This window comes from Carassius gibelio, chromosome A21, assembly GCF_023724105.1.
Source record: "Carassius gibelio isolate Cgi1373 ecotype wild population from Czech Republic chromosome A21, carGib1.2-hapl.c, whole genome shotgun sequence".
In the NCBI taxonomy this organism is placed as follows: domain Eukaryota; kingdom Metazoa; phylum Chordata; class Actinopteri; order Cypriniformes; family Cyprinidae; genus Carassius; species Carassius gibelio.
In genome coordinates this window covers 21,395,302-21,417,034 of record NC_068391.1, presented here as the reverse complement: position 1 = coordinate 21,417,034, position 21,733 = coordinate 21,395,302, and the positions used below count along the sequence as shown (strand labels likewise).

Here is a 21,733-nt window from a genome sequence, read left to right as displayed (position 1 = left end):
TTAAACTGTGACTGTATAAATGACATTCTGTGAGTTCCTGACTGACTGATTTGATCAGTATTTTAGTGCGAGGATGAAGCAGTTTTTAGTGTTTCTCTGCAGATCGATGACGCTTACAGTCGAACGTCCCTTAAAGAGCAGTTCAGAAGCTCTAACGTCATTGAATTCAGGTAAGACTTTATGTATTAAAGCCCTTATGCTATAAAGCTCAAATCAATAATATTTATGTGCATGTATTTAGGTTGTAGAGATGGGGTTTGAACTGAAGTAAAGGTGAATATTGAAAAAAAGATCAATATTTTAAAGAACTGACAGCAGTGAGATTGTGAAATACATAATCTTAATGAGAATTTTTATTTTAATTATTGTTTTTTAAAACAACACATTTACTTAAGAGGGATTTTGTTGTAGTTTAATGCACACACATGTGACCCTGCAGCATAAAAGCAGTCATAAGAAGCACAGGTTTATTATTGTATTATATTAGCAATAGCCAAAAATACATTATATGGGTCAAAATTATCAATTTTTTTTAATGCCATAAATCATTAGGATATTAGGTAAAGATCATGTTCCATGAAGATTTTTGTAAATTTCCTACAGTGAATATATCAAAACTTAATTTTTGATTAGTAATATGCTTTGCTAAGAACTTCATTTGAACAACTTTAATGGTTATTTCCTTAATATTTAGATTTTTTTTCTCCGTCAGATTCCAGATTTTCAAATAGTTGTTTTCGGCCAAATATTGTCCTCCTAATAAACCATACATCAATGGAAAGATTATTTATTTATCTTTCAGATAATGGATAAATCTCAATTTCAATAAATTGACACTTAAGAGGTAAGGTTATGTACAGTAAGGGTTATGCTTAGAATTCAGTTTGGATCATCAGAATCACCGGAGATGAATGCAGGTAGAAGTGTGTGATTGTTTGAGTGCTGAGGTTTGTCTCTGGTGGCAGTGAAGGCAGCGTGGTTGTTTTCTTCGATCTGGTCTTCCGAGGCGCTCCGGATCTGCAGACGGTTCAGGAGCAGCTCGTGGATGGTTTACAGCAGGCTGACGGAGCTGATGATGGACTGCTGATTGACCTCGACAGTGTGCAGATCTCAGGTCATATCATCAATCAAAAGACCTAATTGATTTAATTCATTTAATAGACTTAATTCTTAGTTTCTACTCCATCAACACTGTGTGCAACAATTCAGTAGATTATATAATAAGTAATTTATTCCCGCAGATAAACCAACTACAACCCAGAGACCGTCCACAGCAGAAGCAGGTGGGATGTGTTTTATCTTTAATTGCTCACTCATTATGACTCGCTAAATCTGACTGGGACAGACGTCATGTCAGGGGCAAAGTGTGCTTTTTATTGTTGTTTTGTTAATTTTGAAAGATATAAAGAGGTTCATTATGATAATGTTAACTGTGGGATGGATGTCATATGGATGAAAAGCTATATAATAAAAAGAAATAATAAAAAATGTGATTACAGTCAACATAAACTCAGGCTCAAGATTTTTGGTTAAAATAGATTTATAGGAATGTGAATGTGTGCATCTTTAAAAATCAATAAATTTAATCACTTTTTTTTTGTCCTGCAGTATGACAGTTACATTAAAATGTCAAATCTTGCAATTTTTTAATTAATATTAGTTTATTAATGCTACATGCTTAAAGTTAGCATAAAGTTGTTTAAAATAAAATGTTGCTCAAAATGTTGGAGTCCGTAATAAATTTTATTTTATTAAATTTTATTTTAGTAAATAAGATCTTTTATTTAGCAAGGTTGCATTAAAAGGATAGTTCACTCAAAAAGGAAAATTATGTCATTAATAATTTACCCTCATGTCGTTCCAAACCCGTAAGCCCTCTGTTCATCTTCAGAACACAGTTTAAGATATTTTAGATTTAGTCCGAGAGCTCTCAGTCCCTCTATTGAAGCCCGAGGGACTGAGAGCCCACAACCGTCTGGCTAAAAAAAGACACTCAAGACAGTTGACAGAACGTTGCTGGTGTCGTCACGAAAGTGTATAATTTTCACGTGCTATTAAGCCTTGCCACCTTCCAATTTAACCATTCAAAATACTTTGAAGCGTTAAAACACAAGACACGGAAAAGCCTAATAGAGTTGCTGGTTACTCGCGTGCTGTGCTCGGTGCGCATGAGAGAGAGAGCCGCGTCTCACAGACAGCAACACTGAACCGAGCTCTCCTTTAAGAAGTTCTCCTTTAAAGTTCTCCTGCACCTGAATGAATAAATCGCAGTTTAAACAAACAGAAAAGGATGTGTAAGAGCCCAATACAGCACTGCGGTGTTCTGCTGTTCAGGCTCACGCAGAGAGAGGCATTTCAAAACACTTGAACGCCGGAATTATCTGTTCTTGCTCTTGTACCGACATATACATTAAATTTTTTTTCAAAAGTTAAAATACCCGTCTTGGATAATATGTTGGAAAAACTGTCGGTTATGCCTTAAGTTAAAGTAAACAGTTGAGAAAAAAAAACATATATGTATTATATTGGAGGGAAACCCAACCCAGTGTATATGAGTGGCAATTACTTCCCTTTGGCACAACTTGTTCACCATGTTGTGGTACTTATGCACTGCAGCAGCATGTCATTGAACAAGGGCAGTCGGAAAATGTATGCAAAGCTGTCCAGCAGCACTTCTATGTTGACAATTGGTTACAGAGCTTTCCTTCAATTGAGATAGCCTGAGCTCTTGTGGACAAAATAAAGAAGCTACTTGCTGAAGGAGGTTTTGAGCTAAGACAGTGGGCTAGTAATGTTGCAGGTATCATTCATCATCTGCCGAAGGAAGTATTATCTCAGAGTGGTGAACACTGGCTTAATCAGAGTGATATGGATCCTCAAGAACCAGCTTAAGGGCTTCGGTGGCTGTGTCAATCAGACACTTTGATATATAAGTCTTACACATTAAAATCATCCCCCATCACTATGAGAAATATTTACAGAATGATCGCCAGTTTATGACCCTCTTGGATACATCAATCCTTTTTCTACAAGGGCAAAATAATTGTGCAGCAGTTGTGGAACAAAAAGCGAGAACTCTACTCTACTCCCTGGTGACCTCTTAGAGGCTTGGAAGATATGGGAAAGGGAGCTCCAACACTTGAATGAGATCCGACTTCCCCGGTGTTACGTGAGTGCTGAAATGGACCAAACTGATTGTGTGCAAGAAATTCACATATTTTGTGACACTTCAGAACGTGCCTATGGATGTGTGGGATACTTGCGAACAGAAGATCCATTAAAACGGGTAGAGGTAGCATTCTTAACCGCACGCTCACGAGTTGCCCCAAAAAAGCAGCTATCAATGCCAAGATTGGAATTATGTGCAGCACTGACAGGAGCCCAACTTGCCCACCTGTTAAAAGGAGAGCTTACTATCAAGATATCTGGAATTCATTTATGGACAGACTCTCCAACTGTGTTGACTTGGATTCAGTCTGATTCATGTCATCTCAAGGTATTTGTTGGAATTGCAGAAATTCAAGAACTGACTGACTCCTGAGATTGGCATTATGTAGATTCATTGAATAATCCAGCAGATGATATTACAAGAGGACGGACCCTACAGGATCTTAGAGAAGACAGTAGGTGGTTCAAAGGTCCCCCTTTCTTACATTTGTTGCCAGAATACTGGCCAAGAAATCCTTCAGCTTTGAAAAATGATGATACAGAAGAACTGCGCAAACCAGTCACTTGTCTGAATCTAAATGCAATCTCATGCTATTCAACTCCAGAGCCTTCAGCTTCAACACAGCAAAATCCCCAGTGTTAATTTAACACTCTGAGTGTGGACTCATATAAACACTGAAGCAGAGTTAAAAGTAACACTGAAGCAGAGTTGAAGTTAATGAGATAATTAAGAAGTTAATTTAGTTATGATTGACCATTATTGAAGACACCTGATGTTAACAAGCAGACTCACCAAACGAGAAAATCACAATTTGTGTGTCACCATTATAGTGATCAGTGTTTTTGCTGTGGAGGATCTAGTTTATGCTACCGCAAAATCCCTTCATGGGGTGGCCTCCATAGAGAATCAAAGTCCTTCTGCCAGGCGGAATTAATGATTTTAAGATCTGCACAAGGAGACAGTTTCCCTGAAGAGATTCAAAGTCTTAGCAATGGAAAATCTCTGTCATCATCAAGTCGTTTGGAAACATTAGCCCCAGAATTTGATACGGTAATGCAAGTAATTCGAGTGGGAGGAGTGCAATTGCAATCAGTTGGAAATAGAGACACTTCATCCAATAGTTCTGGATTCAAAACATCCAGTTACCAAGCTGCTTATTCAAAAATATGACAGTAACTTAAAACAACCTGGTGCAGAACGTTTGTTTGCAGAGTTGAGGAGGAAATTCTGGATTCTCAGAGGAAGAGAGGCTGTGAGAAAAGAACAACGTAACTGTACAGAGTGTCAGAAATGGAGAGCTCAACCAATACCTCCACGAATGGCAGATTTACCTCCAGCACGTTTACGTTTATATCAACGACCCTTCTTCTCTACAGGGATGGATTGTTTTGGGCCACTTATTGTCAAATTGGTCAGAAGAAACGAGAAAAGATGGGGAATATTGTTTAAGTGTCTAACCACAAGAGCTGTACACATTGAAGTTCTAACCAGCCTCGATGTTGATTCTTTTCTGATGTCTTTAAGACGTTTTATCTCCCGAAGGGGAAAGCCTGCTGAATTGTTCTCTGATCAAGGGACAAATTTTAAAGGAGGAGAACGAGAACTTAAAGATGCATTCAACGCCCTGCACCCAGACCTGAGAGTCAAATTAGCTGAGTATCAGATCAAATTTTTCTTTAATCCACCTCATGCACCACACTTTGGAGGCTCTTGGGAGAGGGAGATTCGGTCCATTAAAACTGCTCTAAATGTTACCTTGAATTCACAGACTGTAACGCACAAAGTTTTGACCACCGTCCTTGTTGAGATTGAGGGGATTTTAAATTCTAAACCTTTGGGTTATGTGTCCACTGACGTGGCCGATCCGGATCCTATCACCCCAAACCTTCTTCTAATGGGGCGGCGAGACCCTTCACTTCCGCAGGTCATGTATCATGAGTGTGAATTACTCAGCCGACGAAGATGGAGGTCCTGTCAAATCCTTGCTGATAGGTTTTGGTCACAGTTCATAAGAAATTATCAACCCAGTTTGCAAACCAGGGTAAAATGGCAAACTGACACTGATGCACTCCAGTTAAAGGCTGTTGTCCTAGTGGTGGACCACCAGTTGCCTAGAGCACTTTGGCCTGTAGGTCATTTTATAAAGATGATTCCTGGTAAAGATGGAAGAATACGTACGGCAGAAGTGAGAGTGAAAGACAGGACGTATCTTCGACCAGTTAGTCGGCTGATATGCCTCCCTGCTGTCCCTAACAGTAATGCTTAGTTTAACGTTATTGCAAATTTGTGGGACAAATTTGGGGGCGGCTGTTCTGAAGGAACTGAGCCAGTAGAGGGTGATACTGACTGTTATATATGTCACTCCGCTTCCTTTAAATATGTCACCTCACTTCCTCTTTGAGCACATGGGCATGATGGAAGCCATTTGAATGGTAATTGAGGCCTAAGAGCAGTGATGGCCTTTACAGGGTTTAATCATGAATAAAATCATCACCTTTGTAATCATGCTAATATTTGGAGAAAAACTGCACTCTTTGTGTAATATTGGTTAATATAGATATTAAATTATATAAATATGTAATATATACAGGGGCATATTTGAATTCTGAGGCATTAAGACTAAATCACGTGCACAAATCTAACCTACTAGACTACATCACGTAGTGCATGCGTGCACAGAATGGGTGTGTTTTTGTTAGTTTTTTTGTAAAGTGAGATGCATACTCGATAATATCAGATCGTTAAATCAACAATTACGATATCATAGACTACATATAATGCACACCCAACAGCACTGGCCTGATTGGGCAAGTGACCATTCTGTCTACTGTCCAGACCGTCATTCACACTAGCCTCGGGTAATCAGGCAGTCCTTATTGTCGAGCCCTGGAAGGGCTCCTCAAGAGATAAAGCCCAGGGGCCCCTTATAGTTTTAATGCGGCCCTGCCAATGACATCATGACGTCGAGCGCAAAAGAACCGGTGAACCATTTTCTTCAATCTGTTTATTGAATCGACTCTCCGAAAGAACCGAAATTCCCATCACTACTGGTGATCCAAAAACCGATGCAACCGGATCTTGACTCGAGAACGAGTCAATTGTTTGTCTGTTATCTGGCGGCTCGGCTCGTTGTTCATCTTCAGTTCTCTCTTCACAGCAGTTCAGTCAGTGTACTGTTTGAGTAAATTAATTACTCCGGGATATTGGTTTGTTTGAACTCAGAGGGAGTGTCAGCCATATTAAAAACAGCTTAAGTCATTTGTGGATTAATGTGTATTGGAGACGCAAACCGTTTAAAACGATTAAGTTCGATTTGGTGGACTGGTTCAAGAAGATTCGGTTACACGAGTGATTCGTTCACAAACCGGGTATGACAAACTGCTTTGTTTTGAACTGTCCCACAACAGACACGGAAGAGAAGACAGTGCTGAATAAAGTAATAGTTTTTGCAAATTTTGGAGCAAAATTTATTTTCGATGTTTCAACAAATTCTAACTGACCCTCTGATGTCACGTGGACTACTTTGATGATGTTTTTCTTACCTTTCTGGACATGGACAGTAGACTGTACACACAGTTTCAGCTGTTCATCACAGAAATAAATTACACTTTAATAGAGATTAACACAGAAAACAGCTGTTTAAAGTTACATAAAAATCCAACAGTATTACTGTTTTTAATATATTTATGACCAGAGAAAAGAAGACTTCTCACTGGCCCCAAACTTTTGAAATGCTAGTGTATATTATATATGTGTTTAAATGTTTGTAAAAATGAGAAATTTGTTTAAAAAGTGAACATCTGTGTAGTTGTTGGTAATATTTGTGCACCTGCTGTCAGTCACTCCAATCAGATGTCCAGATGGACAGACGGCATGTTCTGATGGATCAGCGTGTTTTTCGCAGTCGGACCTCTGTGATGGAGCACAAGACTGTGCTGACGGCACTGATGAGAGTCAGACCGTCTGTGGTGTGTACTTAGGACCTTTTTTAATATATCAGTGTTTTTAAGATGCATTTATTGCGACAGATAAAGACATTATTTTATGTGTCTTTCATGCTGTATAGCAACAGAGTGTGATGGTCAGTTTCTCCTGCTCGGTCCGACCGGATCCTTCCACTCTAAGAACTTTCCCGAGGCCTATGACAGTCCCACAGCCTGCCGCTGGATTATACGGTAATATGATTATATGATAAAATCACACGCATCTAGACACACATTCCTATTTCACTAACTCACACAGACTTTCTTTTCACCCACAGAGTGACTGAGGGCTTGGCCATTAAAATAGTCTTTCACACTTTTCACACGGAGCACGGCATCGATGTTCTGGAGCTGTATGAGGGCACCGGCCCCATGAAAACACTGACATGTGAGATTCAACCATAAAACAGAATTACGGGAAGGTTACAGACTTCTGAAGTAAATGTAAACGTCTCTTTCAGACTCTCTCTCGGGCACATCACCTGGAGAAGCATGGCTCCTGTCTCATGAAGCCACCATTGAATTTAATGCAGACTACAGCAACAGCCTTCAAGGATTCAACGCTTCTTACACAGCAGAGGACTTCAGTCACCTATCCAGTGGGTTCTGGTTTCAACCAACCCCAAAATTTCGATACTGCCAATGAATGAATCTTATTTCAGCATTTATGGAATGTTCTACATTGACTTTTGTAGGCCAACTTGGAGGTCTTATCACAGAAAATAAGCTCTGTGAAAAACAACAGCTCTTGTGTTTTGCTTACCTAGATCATCTTCACAAATGCGCATGACTATGACTAGAATAGTTTGCACAGTTAGAGACATAGCAAGGCTGTGAAAGTGACAACCTTTAATGTCTCCAAAAACCTCTGTAGTCCCATTTATACACATGTTAGCACTTTTACAAAGTCACACAGGAGTATTAATGATGTGTTTGATGTTGTAGTATAAAATTAGCTTTTATTTAACACACTTCATTTAACCAAAAACTCCCCCAAAATGCCAACCTACTTTTTTTTAATCATATTGTGATTTATTACTGAAATGTCAGGTTTTGATTGAATTCTATTGTCTTTGGTAGATGAAGAGAAGATAAACTGCTCCTTTGAAGAGAACTTCTGTCTCTGGAAGCAAGAGATTTATGATGATGGTGACTGGTTACGAGCACAAGGCGCTGTTCTCCCACCCGACACCGGCCCAAGCTTCGACCACACGATCGGCAACGAATCAGGTGCCATCAAATACAGCAGCTATACTCTAAATAATAAAAGACTGAACTTCCTCCTCCTCAGCTGTTGCTCTTCAGTCTATGGTCGCTCATAGATGGGCCTGTGGGAAAGTTGTGAAATTTTGGCACTCGGATAGAGGACAGTCTCATCATTAACCACAGCAAATTTGAAATCTCTAACTCAAATCGTCTTGCGCAACCAACAGTTAAATTTCAAATTGCTGCTTATGATGTAATGTTCCATCCAGAAAATTATCCCGCCATTTAGAACTTTTCTTTTATACTATTGCTCCAATTTGAATGACAATTGGCTCAGATCATCTTCAGAAAATCCTGGCAAACAATAATGAAATTCATGTTGATTAGTCGAAGCATTCTTGAATAACACGTATGAATTTGACGAAGACCACACAAAAATGGACGCGAGGCTATATCTCGCAGCGATTTAACGTATTCAAACCAAACTTGGCGTGTGCTATCATAACCATTACCTGAGGCTACCTGCACAGTTTCGACCTACCTAGACCTACTTTTCGCCACCTAGTGGTCAGGAGATAGGAGAATAGCTATTATTTCGTATAACTTCTGAACAGTTTGGCCAAAAATCACAAGACTGGCCTCTTTAGATTATCAAGTTAAATGATACCTATATTTCACAAAGTTGGTCATTTTTTATTTTGTTGTAAAATGCTATAATATAATGAATGCATTGGCATATTGTTATGTAACTCAGTATGTGTGTCCAACATCATGCCCTGAAGGTACTCAAAACATTATAACAAAATACATTTTAAAAAGCCTCATGTTATTGATTTTGTGTTGATAGATAAAACAATTTTAATTTACCGCATTAATGAATTTGCTGGCATGATGTCAAACTCCATCTATATCTCTGCAACACTTCCACATATTGAAACCAAACTTTATATATGCCATTGGCACTTAGATACACTATTGAATTCATATCACTAATGAATGATTTTTCAGCAATTAAAAAAAAAAAAAAAAAAAAAAGTTTAATTTTGTATATTTATTAGGGCCGGGACTCGATTAAAAAAATGAATCTAATTAATTAGAGGCTTTGTAATTAATTAATCGAAATTAATCGCATTTGTATTGTATATAAATATTTGACCTGAGAACAGTGAGAAGTAATTTTTTTCACATGGATTTATAGTATACCACTGAATAATGACTGAATACATAAGCTTAAGCAACAAAATATTGTTTATTTTTGTTCAACCAAGTCTAGCAGACCAGTGCAATTTTTGCCATGAAGTGTAGCAATAGCATATTTAGAAACAATTTAGAAATAGTACATTTCAGAAATTCAGGAAGCTTATAGGTGCTGGAACCTTCTGTAAAGTGTTTTTTAAGTAAAACACAATACTGTCAACTACATTCAAAACATTGGAAACACTGACTATTAGACATTTCTCTAATAGACTATTAGTCATTTCTCTGTTGCTTCAGAGGCCATAACATACTAAGTCCAACTCTCAATAACCTTGGCCAAAACAATAAAGAGTTCAACATTAACTGCCAATTGCACCAACAAAATAATACATAGTTCAACATAAAGTGTAAAGTCCACGCTAGCTGCTATATGTTTTGCGTTGAGGTGATACTTAAGGCTCAATGTGCTGCGGTGATATGCGAACGCTAGTTGGTGCTCCAGTATAATCGGTCTGCCGAAACTCATCCAGTGAGAAACGTTCCGCGGTGCAAAAATAAGTTATTAAAAATGCGGGAATTTTTTTCTGTAATTAATTAATCTTAGTTAACGCGATATTTTTTGTGTAATTAATTAATCTCAATTAACGTGTTAAAGTCCCGGCCCTAATATTTAGGATACTTGGATTTCTTATTGTTCTTATTTGTATAACAGATGTACTGTAACAAGCATAGATTTTTATCTCACAGGGACCTATATTGTGACCCCTCGGACCCCTGGAAGTTGGGAGAAAAGGTTCCGTATCTTCAGCCTTCCTCTGACTCCAACGAATGAATCAATGTGTCTGCAGTTCTGGTTAGTTTTTCTCCCCAGGGTGACATTTGGAAATATTTAGCTTGTTTGTGCACATTCTATGAAAATAACTCATAAAGGTGAATTCAGATGATATAATGTTAGAATTAATCAAGTGTCCATTCTAAAATATACTTGAATATAATATAAATGAGTAAATTGGAGAAAGCGTGCTTTTCTGACCCACAAGACTAAAGTTCAGCTTATTTAATATAAATTAATGCAAAATAAAATAAAAAATATTTAATTGTAAATATCATGCAGTTTTCTGAAATGTCTCAGGTTACACATGTAACCATGGTTCCCTGAGATTAGGGAACGAGACGCTGTGTCCTTTAAAGGGTGCTATGGGAACGTTGTCAGCGTGACTGGTGTCTGAAGCATGAATGAAATAATGACAATGAACTTGACATTGGCAGGCAGAAGCCTATGACATAAGCAAATGAGCGACTGCTGCTATAAAAGGGGACCTGTAGAACACATCATCCTCTTTTTTTGTCCTGAGACATTCCCTTTTGAAAAAGAACTCCATGCTGTGTCCTCTAGAGGGTGCTATGGTAACGGTATACCAACGCTGTTCAACCAAGGGATACATACTTAAGTAACTGTTTCCCCAAGTCAGGACTTGAGGAACAGCATCCCTACTAGCGAAAGTGCTAGGCTCTACGACAGGCTCAAGCTCCAATCATCATAGACTAACTCACCCGCCAGAGTCTGGAGCTCTAAGAGTGGAGGTCTCAGCATAACGACTCTAAACCGAGAGGAGACCTAGCTACACTCAACGCCAGAGGCAGGTGAGGCTCAAATAAAAGAGCCTACTACTCACATTACTACCTAATCTGAGCTATGGGGAGTGGAGGCTTCAGCAGAATGACTCTCTAAAATGAGAGGAAACCTACCTGCTTAACCCTGGTCGGTGAGCTCTTAAGAGTGGAGGTCTCAGCATAACGACTCTCTAACTGAGAGGAGACCTGGCTCCACTCAGCACCAGAGGCTGCTAGTGAGGCTCAAAGAAAGAGACAACAAACTCATATCACTGTCCATGACGTAGCTCTGAAGAGCAGAAGCTTCAGCAGGATGACTCTCTAAAACGAGAGGAAACCAAACAATGCTCAACCCTGTCAGGGGAGCTCTTAAGGGTGGAGGTCTCAGCATAGCGACTCTCTAGAACGAGAGGAGGCCTGACAAAACTCAGCGCTAAAGACAATTAGCGAGGCTCACAAAAAGGAGCATACAAACCAATATTGCTGTCTAAGTGGAGCTATGAGGAGCAGAGGCTTCAGCAGGATAACTCTCTTAAACGAGAGTAAGCCTAACAACACCCAACCTATTTGAAGAGCTCTTAAGAGTGGAGGTCTCAACATAACGACTCTAAATCGAAGAGATCAGACTACTAAAGCTAGACACAATTAGTGAGTGTCACAATAGAGCCTATATACTAATAGTTCTGTCTAAGTGGAGCTCTAGGAAGCCGAGTACACTGCCAAAGACTCAGAAGCTAGAGAACTATGCTAGGAGTACTAACCATGCTCCTAAGTGTCGTAATCGGAATGAAGGCCCTCAGATGCGGGAAGTACTCGAGTTGCCTGAAGAGCCACTCCTCAAGGAGGCACACAAGAGCCTAACAAGCTAGCAGCCACAGAGCTCAGTTGAAAGAGCACTAGGAACTGTGATCTCAGCACAGCAACTCTCAAGGGAGGGGAGCTACCAGGCTCAAGAACAGCTGAGAGGATGAGGAGGCTCAGAGGAGGCTCAAACGAGAGCCTAACAACTCAAAAAACTTTTTTTTTTAAATCCAAGTCAGGATCCTCCTTTACCAATAATGTAGATAACCCACATTATACACAGTTATTATACAACTATTGTGTAAAAAATGTGGGCAAAAATTAATTCTGGAAGAAAAAGCATTCCCCGACAGATTCCTTCCATGCCCCACCTACAATCCCAGTGATCAGCCTGATCAACTGCCTTGGCAGCCACGAGACCCGATACACAGGTGAGAGGCGCTAAATTCTCAAAGAGAATCAGGCATTGTCAATGCAATCACATCTCGCAGCATGGCTATCTCACATCCGAGAGCCGTACACACTCTGTTCAAACACTTAATTCCCTCGAGAATCAGGCAAGAACAGAAACCGCGGCGAATGCATCACATTAAGCTCAAACACGCTCATGCAAACGCTGGCAAAAAGCTTGAGTACAGACCTCTGCTCTAGTAATTCTGCGAATGCAACAGTGAGTGCACCGTTCTCTCTTGTGTATCAAACACATATGTGCTTCGTACACAAGGTCTCTAAAACAAAAAAGAGGATGATGTGTTCTACAGGTGCCCTTTTATAGCCTCAGTCGTTCATTTGCTTAAGTCATAGGCTTCCGCCTGCCAATGTCAAGTTCATTGTCGTTACTTCATTAATGCTTCAGACACCGGTCATGCTGAGAGCGTTCCCATAGCACCCTCTAGAGGATGCAGAGTGGAGTTCCCTTTCGAAAGGGAACATTACATCCAGCTCACATTCCATTAGTAAAATCTTTTATTGAAAGCATGCATAGCTGTAAGTGTTTTCAGATTTTCCCTGTGCTCTTTGAGGTATCATATGTTTGGCGTGGAGGTTTGGCGTCTGACGGTCACGGCACAGAAAGGCTCATCCATCACCGACCTCTTCCAGAAAGAAGGGAACTATGGTGACAGCTGGAATTACGCTCAAGCCACGCTAAACATAGATGCTGAGGCTGTGGTCAGTTCATGAACAAACCAGGATTAAACTTCATAATGTAAGAAGATTAAAAAGTAATCAGATGGCTGTGGGGTTTGTCTTTAGGTGGTGTTTGAAGCACAGAAGAGGGCGGGATTTCAGAACGACATCGCCCTGGATGACATCAGCATTGTGTCTGGTTCTTGTGGAGTGGCCCCTCCAGAGCCGACCCCAGTCCCTACTCCCACCACTCCTCCTTACATACCACGTGAGCCATTATACCTGCTGCAGTCACTCATATGCCATGTTTATTAAAGGAGTTGCATTTATGTAACGAGTTTAAATGATTTATCATAGAGGACTGTGGGGGACCTTTTGACCTGTATGAATCCAACTCAACATTCAGTTCTCCAAACTACCCCAACGGCTATGGACACGAAGCTTCATGTGAGTCATTGAGAGATTACATTCACTTTCAGCCGTGATCAGTAAAAATGCAGATCAATTTATGGAAGATCGTTTCAGTTTATACGTTTTGGTCATGATCTTGTTTAGGTATGTGGACTTTACATGCTAAGGAAGGACAGAATATCCAACTGCATTTTCAAGACTTTGCTTTAGAGATGGCTTATGATGTTTTGGAAATCCGAGATGGAGTGACACCCAACTCAGAGTTGATAGGTAATGTTGCATATATTTACAAATGTCTTAATTATTGAGGCATGCATTAATATCATAGATAATGGAGGGATAAGTGTTTTAAGAAAAACTCTCTCTCTCTCTCTCTGTTAAAGTGTAATGTATTTCTGTGATGTGCAGCTGTATTTTCAGCATCATTCCTCCAGTCTTCAGTGTCACATGATCTTCAGAAAGCTTTTCCAATTTGATGATTTACTGCTCAAGAAACATGTCTGATTATTATAAATGTTGAAAACAGTTGTGCTGCACAATATTTTTGTGGAAACTGTGATGCATTTGATTTATAGGATTCACAGATGAAAAACATTTATTTGAAATGGAAATCTTTTAGAACATTATCAATTATTTTGATCAACTTAATGCAGCCTTGATGAATAAAATAATTAGTTTCTTTAAAAACAATTTGATATTCTGATATTTTAATAACAATTGTAATATTTCACTGACTTCTGTAATGAAATACACACATACTATTCCAGTATTCAGTACCTGAGTGATGTGTGTTTTGGTCATCGAAGGTGTCTTAACTGGGGATCGTTCCTTCCCGGATCTGTTTTCCACAAGCTCTCAGATGACAGTCATGCTTTTCACGGATGAGTCAGGCAATAACAAAGGCTTTCTCGCCAACTTCAGCACAGGCTTTAACCTCGGGCAGCCAGGTATATTTTCTGTGTACTATATGAGCATAATCACATGGAGAGTTGGCTTAAGAAATGACGTAAAGCTGTGGTCACTATGCAGATCCGTGTCCCAGCGGTCAGTTTCAGTGTGGCACAGGAATGTGTGTGTCCAGCTCAGGTGTGTGTGACGGAGCAGAAGACTGTGCTGATGGCTCTGATGAAGCTGACTGTGGTGAGCCAACAATATGAACCATAACAGATCCAATCACGCCGTTCATGCTTGTGACCACAGGCTCTGCTGTCTTTCAGTGCATATAATCAAAGATAACATCACTGCAGATGAACGACTGAGACTTCAGGTCCAGAATCATCTTTATACAGTGTGTGCTCAAGACTGGAGCTCTCAGCTCTCACACTTCTTCTGCCGATACCTGGGCTACAGGTAAACACCTAACTGTTGAATAGAGCAGGAAAATTAACATAAGATGACTGCAAAGCCTGACATGTGAAATTATTATTAAATATTGAACCTATTGATCAAGATTTGTATTTGTTTTTGTTAAGTATCATATTTGATGCATCAGGCATTTATTATGGGTCATATAGTCTAACAAAGTGAAAATATGGATTTCATACTGGGAAAAATAGCTCAGTTATTATTATTAAATGGCTCAAACTGAGCAGAACTGTGAAATTTGGCGCAGCTGCTGACATTCATATGAACAAAACATAAGATGCGTGTTAACAATTCATCTAACTCTTGCATGCTTTTAAAAAAAAATGTCCTTGCTCCTGTGTTCTCCTCCTCCCCCTCCTGCATCAACTCTAATTCCTGATGACTTTGTCACATTTTTCATTACTAAAATTAAAAATGTCAGTGCACAGTTTTCCATACCACAATCCGCCAAGCACATCTCACCATCAAACATAAACTCATTCACATCCTTCTCTTCACTCTCTGAGGAAGAAGTCTCCAAAACTAATCCTTTCTAATCATCATACTACTTGTCTGCTTGATCCTATTCCATCTCATCTTCTTCAAGCCATTTCTCCTGCAGTTGTACCTGCACTCATTCACATAATCAACACATCCCTCCACACTGGTGTTTTTCCCTCAGCATTTAGACAGGCACGTATAACTCCATTACTTAAGAAACCCACCCTCAACCCATCTCAATTAGAGAACTACAGACCAGTTTCCATTCTTCCTTTCATTGCAAAAACACCTGAACGAGCTGTGTTCAACCAAGTCTCTGCATTTCTCACACAGAACAATCTCGTTGACAGCAACCAATCTGGTTTCAGAAGTGGACATTCAACTGAGACTGCCTTGCTCTCAGTTCAAGTTCAAGTTCAAGTCTGCTTTATTGTCAATTTCCAACAATAAAGGGGGGGGGGGGGGGGGGGTTCATAGTTCAGTGGTGCCTGGGGAAGAAGAGGGGAGGGGGGGCAGGTTCGGGAGGGAGTTCAGCTTCCTGACAGCCTGGTGGATGAAGCTGTCCTTCAGTCTGCTGGTCCTGGCCTGGAGACTCCACAGTCTCCTCCCTGATGGCAGCAGGCTGAAGAAGCTGTGTGATGGGTGGGTGGGATCACCTGTGATGCAGAGGGCTTTGCGGGTGAGACGTGTTCCATAAATGTCCTGGAGGGAGGGTAGAGAGACACCAATGATCTTCTCAGCTGCTCTCACTATGCGTTGTAGAGTCTTTCGGCAGGACGCGTTGCAGGCGCCATACCACACAGAGATGCAGCTCGTCAGGATGCTCTCGATGGTGCCTCTGTAGAATGTGTACATGATGGGGGGTGGGGCTCTGGCTCTCCTCAGTTTGCGGAGGAAGTAGAGACGCTGTTGTGATTTCTTGGCCAGTGCTGCGGTGTTTTCAGTCCAGGAGAGGTCCTCTGTGATGTGCACACCCAGGAACTTGGTGCTGCTCACTCTCTCCACAGTCGCACCGTTGATGGTCAGAGGAACGTGCTGAGTGTGTGCTCTCCTGAAGTCTACAACAATCTCCTTCCACCCAGCCAGGCGGCTCACCTCACTCCTGTAGTTTGTCTCATCTTTGTTGCTAATGAGACCCACCACTGTCGTGTCATCTGCAAACTTAATGAAGAGGTTGGAGCTGTGTGACGGTGTGCAGTCATGGGTCAGCAGAGTGAAGAGGAGGGGGCTCAGCACACATCCTTGGGGGGCCCCAGTGTTCAGTGTGATGGTGCTGGATGTGTTGCTGCCGACCCGTACTGCCTGAGGTCATCCCGTCTGAGGGAAGTTGAAGCTCTAAGACTGGCAAGAGCAGAATCCAAATCTTCAATACTTATTCTGCTTGATCTGTCCGCTGCTTTTGACACGGTTAATCACCAAATCCTCCTATCAACCCTACTGGCAAAGGGCATCTCAGGAACCACACTCCAGATAGGTCCTTCAAAGTATCCTGGAGAGTTGAGGTGTCCAAGTCTCAACATCTAACTACTGGGGTGCCTCAGGGCTCAGTTCTTGGACCACTTCTCTTCTCTGTCTACATGGCATCATTAGGTTCTGTCATTCAGAAACATGGCTTTTCATACCACTGCTATGCTGATGACACTCAACTCTACCTCTCATTCCATCCTGATGATCCGACGGTAGCTATTCGCATCTCAGCTTGTCTAATTGACATTTCTTGCTGGATGAAGGACCATCACCTTCAACTCAACCTTGCCAAGACAGAGCTGCTTGTGGTTCCAGCAAACCCATCGTTTCTTTACAATTTCACCATCAAGTTAGGCACATTAACCATAATTCCTTCAAAAATAGCCAGAAACCTTGGAGTTATAATTGATGATCAGCTGACTTTCTCAGCCCACACAGCTAAAACTGTCTGATCCTGCAGATTTGCTTTATTCAACATCAATAAGATCAAGCCTTTTCTTTCCGAACATGCTGCACAACTCCTTGTTCAAGCTCTTGTTCTGTCCAGGCTGGACTATTGCAATGCTCTCTTGGCAGGTCTTCCAGCCAATTCTATCAAACCTTTACAATTAATCCAGAACGCGGCAGCAAGATACATTTTTAACGTCACACTTCTGTTTATCAATTGTCACTGGCTTCCAATAGCTGCTCGCATTAAAATTCAAGGCATTGATGTTTGCCTACAAAACTACCACTGGCTCTGCACCCATTTACCTAAATTTGTTACTTCAGACTTATGTGCCTCTAGAAGCTTGCGTTCTGCAAGTGAACGTCGCTTGATTGTTCATCCCAAAGAAGCACAAAGTCACTTTTACGGACTTTTAAATTAAATGTTCCTCCTGGTGGAATGACCTTCCCAACTCAATCTGAGCAGCTGAGTCCTTAGCCATCTTCAAGAATCGGCTTAAAACACATCTCTTCCGTCTTTATAATAATTTTGTATTAAATCTGTTTTCTTTTCATTTATTATACAATTAACAAAAGAAAAAAGAAAAAGAAAAAGAAAAGAAAAAAAAACTCTTAACACTTAAAAAAAAGACCTCTAACACTAGCTTGCACAAATATTTTTCTATTCTATCTGTTTTATTTTTATTTATTATAGTATTTAAAAGCCCTTTCTACGTGTACTGTGTTATGTTAACTGAGACTTGTTATAGCACTTAAATATCATTGTTCTTTTGTTGTTTTTGATTGCTTCCATTGTCCTCATTTGTAAGTCGCTTTGGATAAAAGTATCTGCTAAATGACTAAATGTAAGTGCAAGTGTTTAGTTTTATGATCAAAGCTCTGTAGTATTTTTAGTGGGGGAAAATATATAATGCAATGAAATCCAATGTCTAAATATAAGAGGCTTTAGTCTAGTAAGTGTTCATCAGAAAATATTACTAACAATGTGAAATTATTTCTAACATTTAATTTACAAAAATCAGTAAAGCTTTCACAGAAAAGACTTGTGGCACACAAGCTTGATTTTAACAATTAAACTACAATCATTTTACTTGCTAAAAAAGTATACTGTAAATAAAGTTCAGAAGCGTTTATCTCACAATTGTAATATAAACTAACAATTCTGAGAAATAAAGTCGCAATTATGAGGGGAAAAAGGGAATAGAAAAGGAGTCAGAATTGTGAGATAAAAATAGCCTAAAAAAGTTATTTTTAGTTAACTTAAATACAATACAAAATTGATTTCTATAGCACATTTAAAACAAAAGGCGCTGACCAAAGTGTTTTCAAGCATTATACAGTCACAAAAAATTAAAATAAATCTTGATCACCCTAATCTATTTAAATTGATAAAATCTATACTAAAAAGATACGATCTCAATCTAGACTTCAAAGCATCCACAGAATATTATTGTCTGCAGGTCAGGAGATGCTTGGTTCCCCAGCGCTGTGGATGCAGATGCTCCTTTTACAACTGTGAGTGTGAATTCCAATGGCTCACTGGATCTGAAACCCAGGTAATCACTGAAATAACCATTACTTTTTATTTCTTATTAGCCTATAAAATCTCATAATTGATTCTGTTGTGTCTTTTCAAAGTGACACGTGCCACAGCGAGAAGATTGTATCTCTGCACTGTAACAATCAGCGTAAGTTTGAAAGCTGCAGCTCGACTTCACAAACTCACCATTAAATCAGGAGAAACCCAACCTGTCTTGTCGTTTACACTGTTTCAGCATGTGGCGCCCGTAAAGTGCCCTTAAAAAGAGAGACTGAGGAGGAGACAGGAGGAAAGCAAGAGGGCAGAATCGTGGGCGGGCAGGATGCTCAGAAAGGGGCGTGGCCATGGATTGTATCTCTGCGCTGGTTGGGCGGTTACGTGTGCGGAGCCACATTGATTGACAGGGAATGGCTGATTACAGCCGCACACTGTGTTCATGGGTAAGCACTGAGTTTTATGTAGTCAGTGTAAAAAGAGGAGCATGCAGTGAGTCTGAGAAACTAAAGAAAGAACGTTGATCTTGTAGAAAGAACGTGCACCTGTCAAATTGGGCAGCGGTGTTGGGTCTTCATTCTCAGTTTGGCTCGGATGACTCGAACAAACAGGTCCACGCAATAGATCAGGTGATCATGCATAAACACTATAACAGGAGAACCAAGGAGTCGGACTTTGCTCTGATGCATTTACAGACGCCTGCCAACTTTACAGGTATGCATGCAAAACTTCTTTTGTTTATACAAATCTTGCATTTTATGATGGTGCATGTTCAAGGTGCATTTATGTTTGTTTCCTATACAATAAAACAATGGTCTTGTGTGGATGCAGCATCGCACAGAATGTTTCCAGCCATTTCCGTTATGGTCATACCTTACTCTATAGCGTTCAAAATATGTATTATTTTTAAAATAATTGAATACTTTTAATCAGCAAGGATGCATAAAATTTGATAAAAACATTGATAATGTTACAAAAGATTTCTATTTAAATTAAATGCTGTTCTTTTGAACATCATGGAATCTTTAACACTGAAGAGTGGAGTAATGATGCTGAAAATGCAGCTGCGCATCACAGAAATAAATGACAGTTTAACAGAGATTCACACAGAAAACAACTGGTGGTAAAATGAATGTAATGATGCTTTTTCATCCATGATTTGCATATGACAGTACTTAGTGTAAGAAGTATACTTTAATATTTGTGTATTAGTAGTAATTAATTGCATAAAGAAAATCAAGCCCATTTTTGGCCCCCCTTTATGACGTTGTGACTTGATTTTCATGACATTCCCCTTTAGATTCTGAGTGAAATATGACCTGAACATTTCTTTGTGGATTCGAGAGTTTTAAGTGCACAGATTTTTGTACATATTCTCGTTTGATTCGTAAGGAATGATCTGACAATCAGTAACAAGATAATTTTTTCTTCTAGATTACATTCAGCCCATCTGCCTCCCAGATCCCGGCGCTCCGGTTGAAGAAGGAAGGAAGTGTTTTATTGCTGGCTGGGGATTTCTGGCTGAAGATGGTCAGATATAGACCTCTGTGCATTTACTTTAAAGTTTTTCTGAAACAAACTGAGGTTTATAAGAGGTGTGTTGTTGATCTCCAGGTCCCGTAGCTGATGTGTTACAGGAAGCTGTTGTGCCGATTTTAAGTAACAAACAGTGTCAGGAATGGCTGCCGGAGTACAGCTTCAGCGAGCGGATGCTTTGTGCTGGCTACGCTGACGGAGGAGTGGACACCTGTCAGGTGTGTTCTCTATACTATATATGTGTGTCCCTGGAGCACAAAACCAGTCTTAAGTGGCTGGGATATATTTTTTTAGCAATAACCAAAAATACATTGTATGGGTCAAATTAGATATTAAGTAAAGATCATGTTCCATGAAGATATTTTGTCAACTTCCTACCGTAAATATATCAAAACTTAATTTTTGATTAGTAATGTGTTTGCTAGCTTTTATATGATTTATAAATCTCAATTTAAAAAAAACCTAACACTTAAGACTGGTTCCCTCGAGAGAACAGTCTCTCGACATGGCATTAACTACTTGGGGACTCCTTTCCTTCCTAAACTGCCTGAAATCTTATTGCACAATGCCAGTGAAGTTGCAACAATCACTGGCCAATGCCAGCCAAAACGGGGAATTGGGGCAGGGCCCCGCCACAATATGATGCAGGATATTGGCTGCATAAACTCAGAATCTTCTCTTTCTTGCGTCTCTCAACTTTCTCTTCACAATATCCCACAGATTCTCTATGGGGTTCAGGTCAGGAGAGCACAGTAATACCATGGTCAGTAAACGATTTACCAGTGGTTTTGGCACTGTGAGCAGGTGCCAGGTCATGCTGAAAAACGAAATCTTCATCTCCATAAAGCTTTTCAGCAGATGGAAGCATGAAGTGCTCCAAAATCTCCTGATAGCTAACTGCATTGACCCTGTCCTTGATAAAACACAGTGGACCAACACCAGCAGCTGACATGGCACCCCAGACCATCACTGACTGTGGGTACTTGACACTGGACTTCAGGCATTTTGGCATTTCCTTCTCCCTAGTCTTCCTCCAGACTCTGGCACCTTGATTTCCAAATGACATGCAAAATTTGTCCAAAAGTCCAGTGCTGCTTCTCTGTAGCCCAGGTCAGACGCTTCTGCCACTGTTTCTGGTTCAAAAGTGGCTTGACCTGGGGAATGCGGCACCTGTAGCACATTTCCTGCACACGCCTGTGCACGGTGGCTCTGGATGTTTCTACTCCAGACTCAGTCCACTGCTTCTGCAGGTCGCCCAAGGTCTGGAATCGGTCCTTCTTCACAATCGTCCTCAGGGTCCGGTCACCTCTTCTCGTTGTGCAGCGTTTTTTGCCACACTTTTTCCTTCCCACAGACTTCCCACTGAGGTGCCTTGATACAGCACTCTGGGAACAG

General features: G+C 40.3%; 1 protein-coding gene across 24 annotated transcripts in view; it reads left to right on the top strand.

Annotated features, from left to right (window-relative positions):
• tmprss15 (transmembrane serine protease 15) overlaps positions 1 to 21,733 on the top strand; it is a 102,765-nt gene that overhangs the window by 76,140 nt on the left and 4,892 nt on the right. For 4 of the 24 annotated variants that reach the window (XM_052536301.1, XM_052536300.1, XM_052536281.1 and 1 more), the window contains 22 exons: positions 103 to 170; positions 966 to 1,114; positions 1,242 to 1,283; positions 7,009 to 7,137; positions 7,236 to 7,344; positions 7,431 to 7,540; positions 7,614 to 7,751; positions 8,233 to 8,382; positions 10,303 to 10,408; positions 12,993 to 13,140; positions 13,225 to 13,366; positions 13,456 to 13,545; positions 13,654 to 13,779; positions 14,316 to 14,456; positions 14,539 to 14,649; positions 14,727 to 14,859; positions 18,729 to 18,824; positions 18,907 to 18,956; positions 19,044 to 19,248; positions 19,335 to 19,516; positions 20,237 to 20,332; positions 20,417 to 20,556. The exons of 1 other annotated variant lie outside the window; for it this stretch is intronic. In XM_052536301.1, the coding sequence (XP_052392261.1) occupies positions 103 to 170; positions 966 to 1,114; positions 1,242 to 1,283; positions 7,009 to 7,137; positions 7,236 to 7,344; positions 7,431 to 7,540; positions 7,614 to 7,751; positions 8,233 to 8,382; positions 10,303 to 10,408; positions 12,993 to 13,140; positions 13,225 to 13,366; positions 13,456 to 13,545; positions 13,654 to 13,779; positions 14,316 to 14,456; positions 14,539 to 14,649; positions 14,727 to 14,859; positions 18,729 to 18,824; positions 18,907 to 18,956; positions 19,044 to 19,248; positions 19,335 to 19,516; positions 20,237 to 20,332; positions 20,417 to 20,556 (2,661 nt within the window). Of the gene's footprint in view, positions 1 to 102; positions 171 to 965; positions 1,115 to 1,241; positions 1,284 to 7,008; positions 7,138 to 7,235; positions 7,345 to 7,430; positions 7,541 to 7,613; positions 7,752 to 8,232; positions 8,383 to 10,302; positions 10,409 to 12,992; positions 13,141 to 13,224; positions 13,367 to 13,455; positions 13,546 to 13,653; positions 13,780 to 14,315; positions 14,457 to 14,538; positions 14,650 to 14,726; positions 14,860 to 18,728; positions 18,825 to 18,906; positions 18,957 to 19,043; positions 19,249 to 19,334; positions 19,517 to 20,236; positions 20,333 to 20,416; positions 20,557 to 21,733 lie in introns of those variants that run through there. 19 more of the 24 variants (XM_052536305.1, XM_052536297.1, XM_052536307.1 and 16 more) reach the window with 16 other exon arrangements.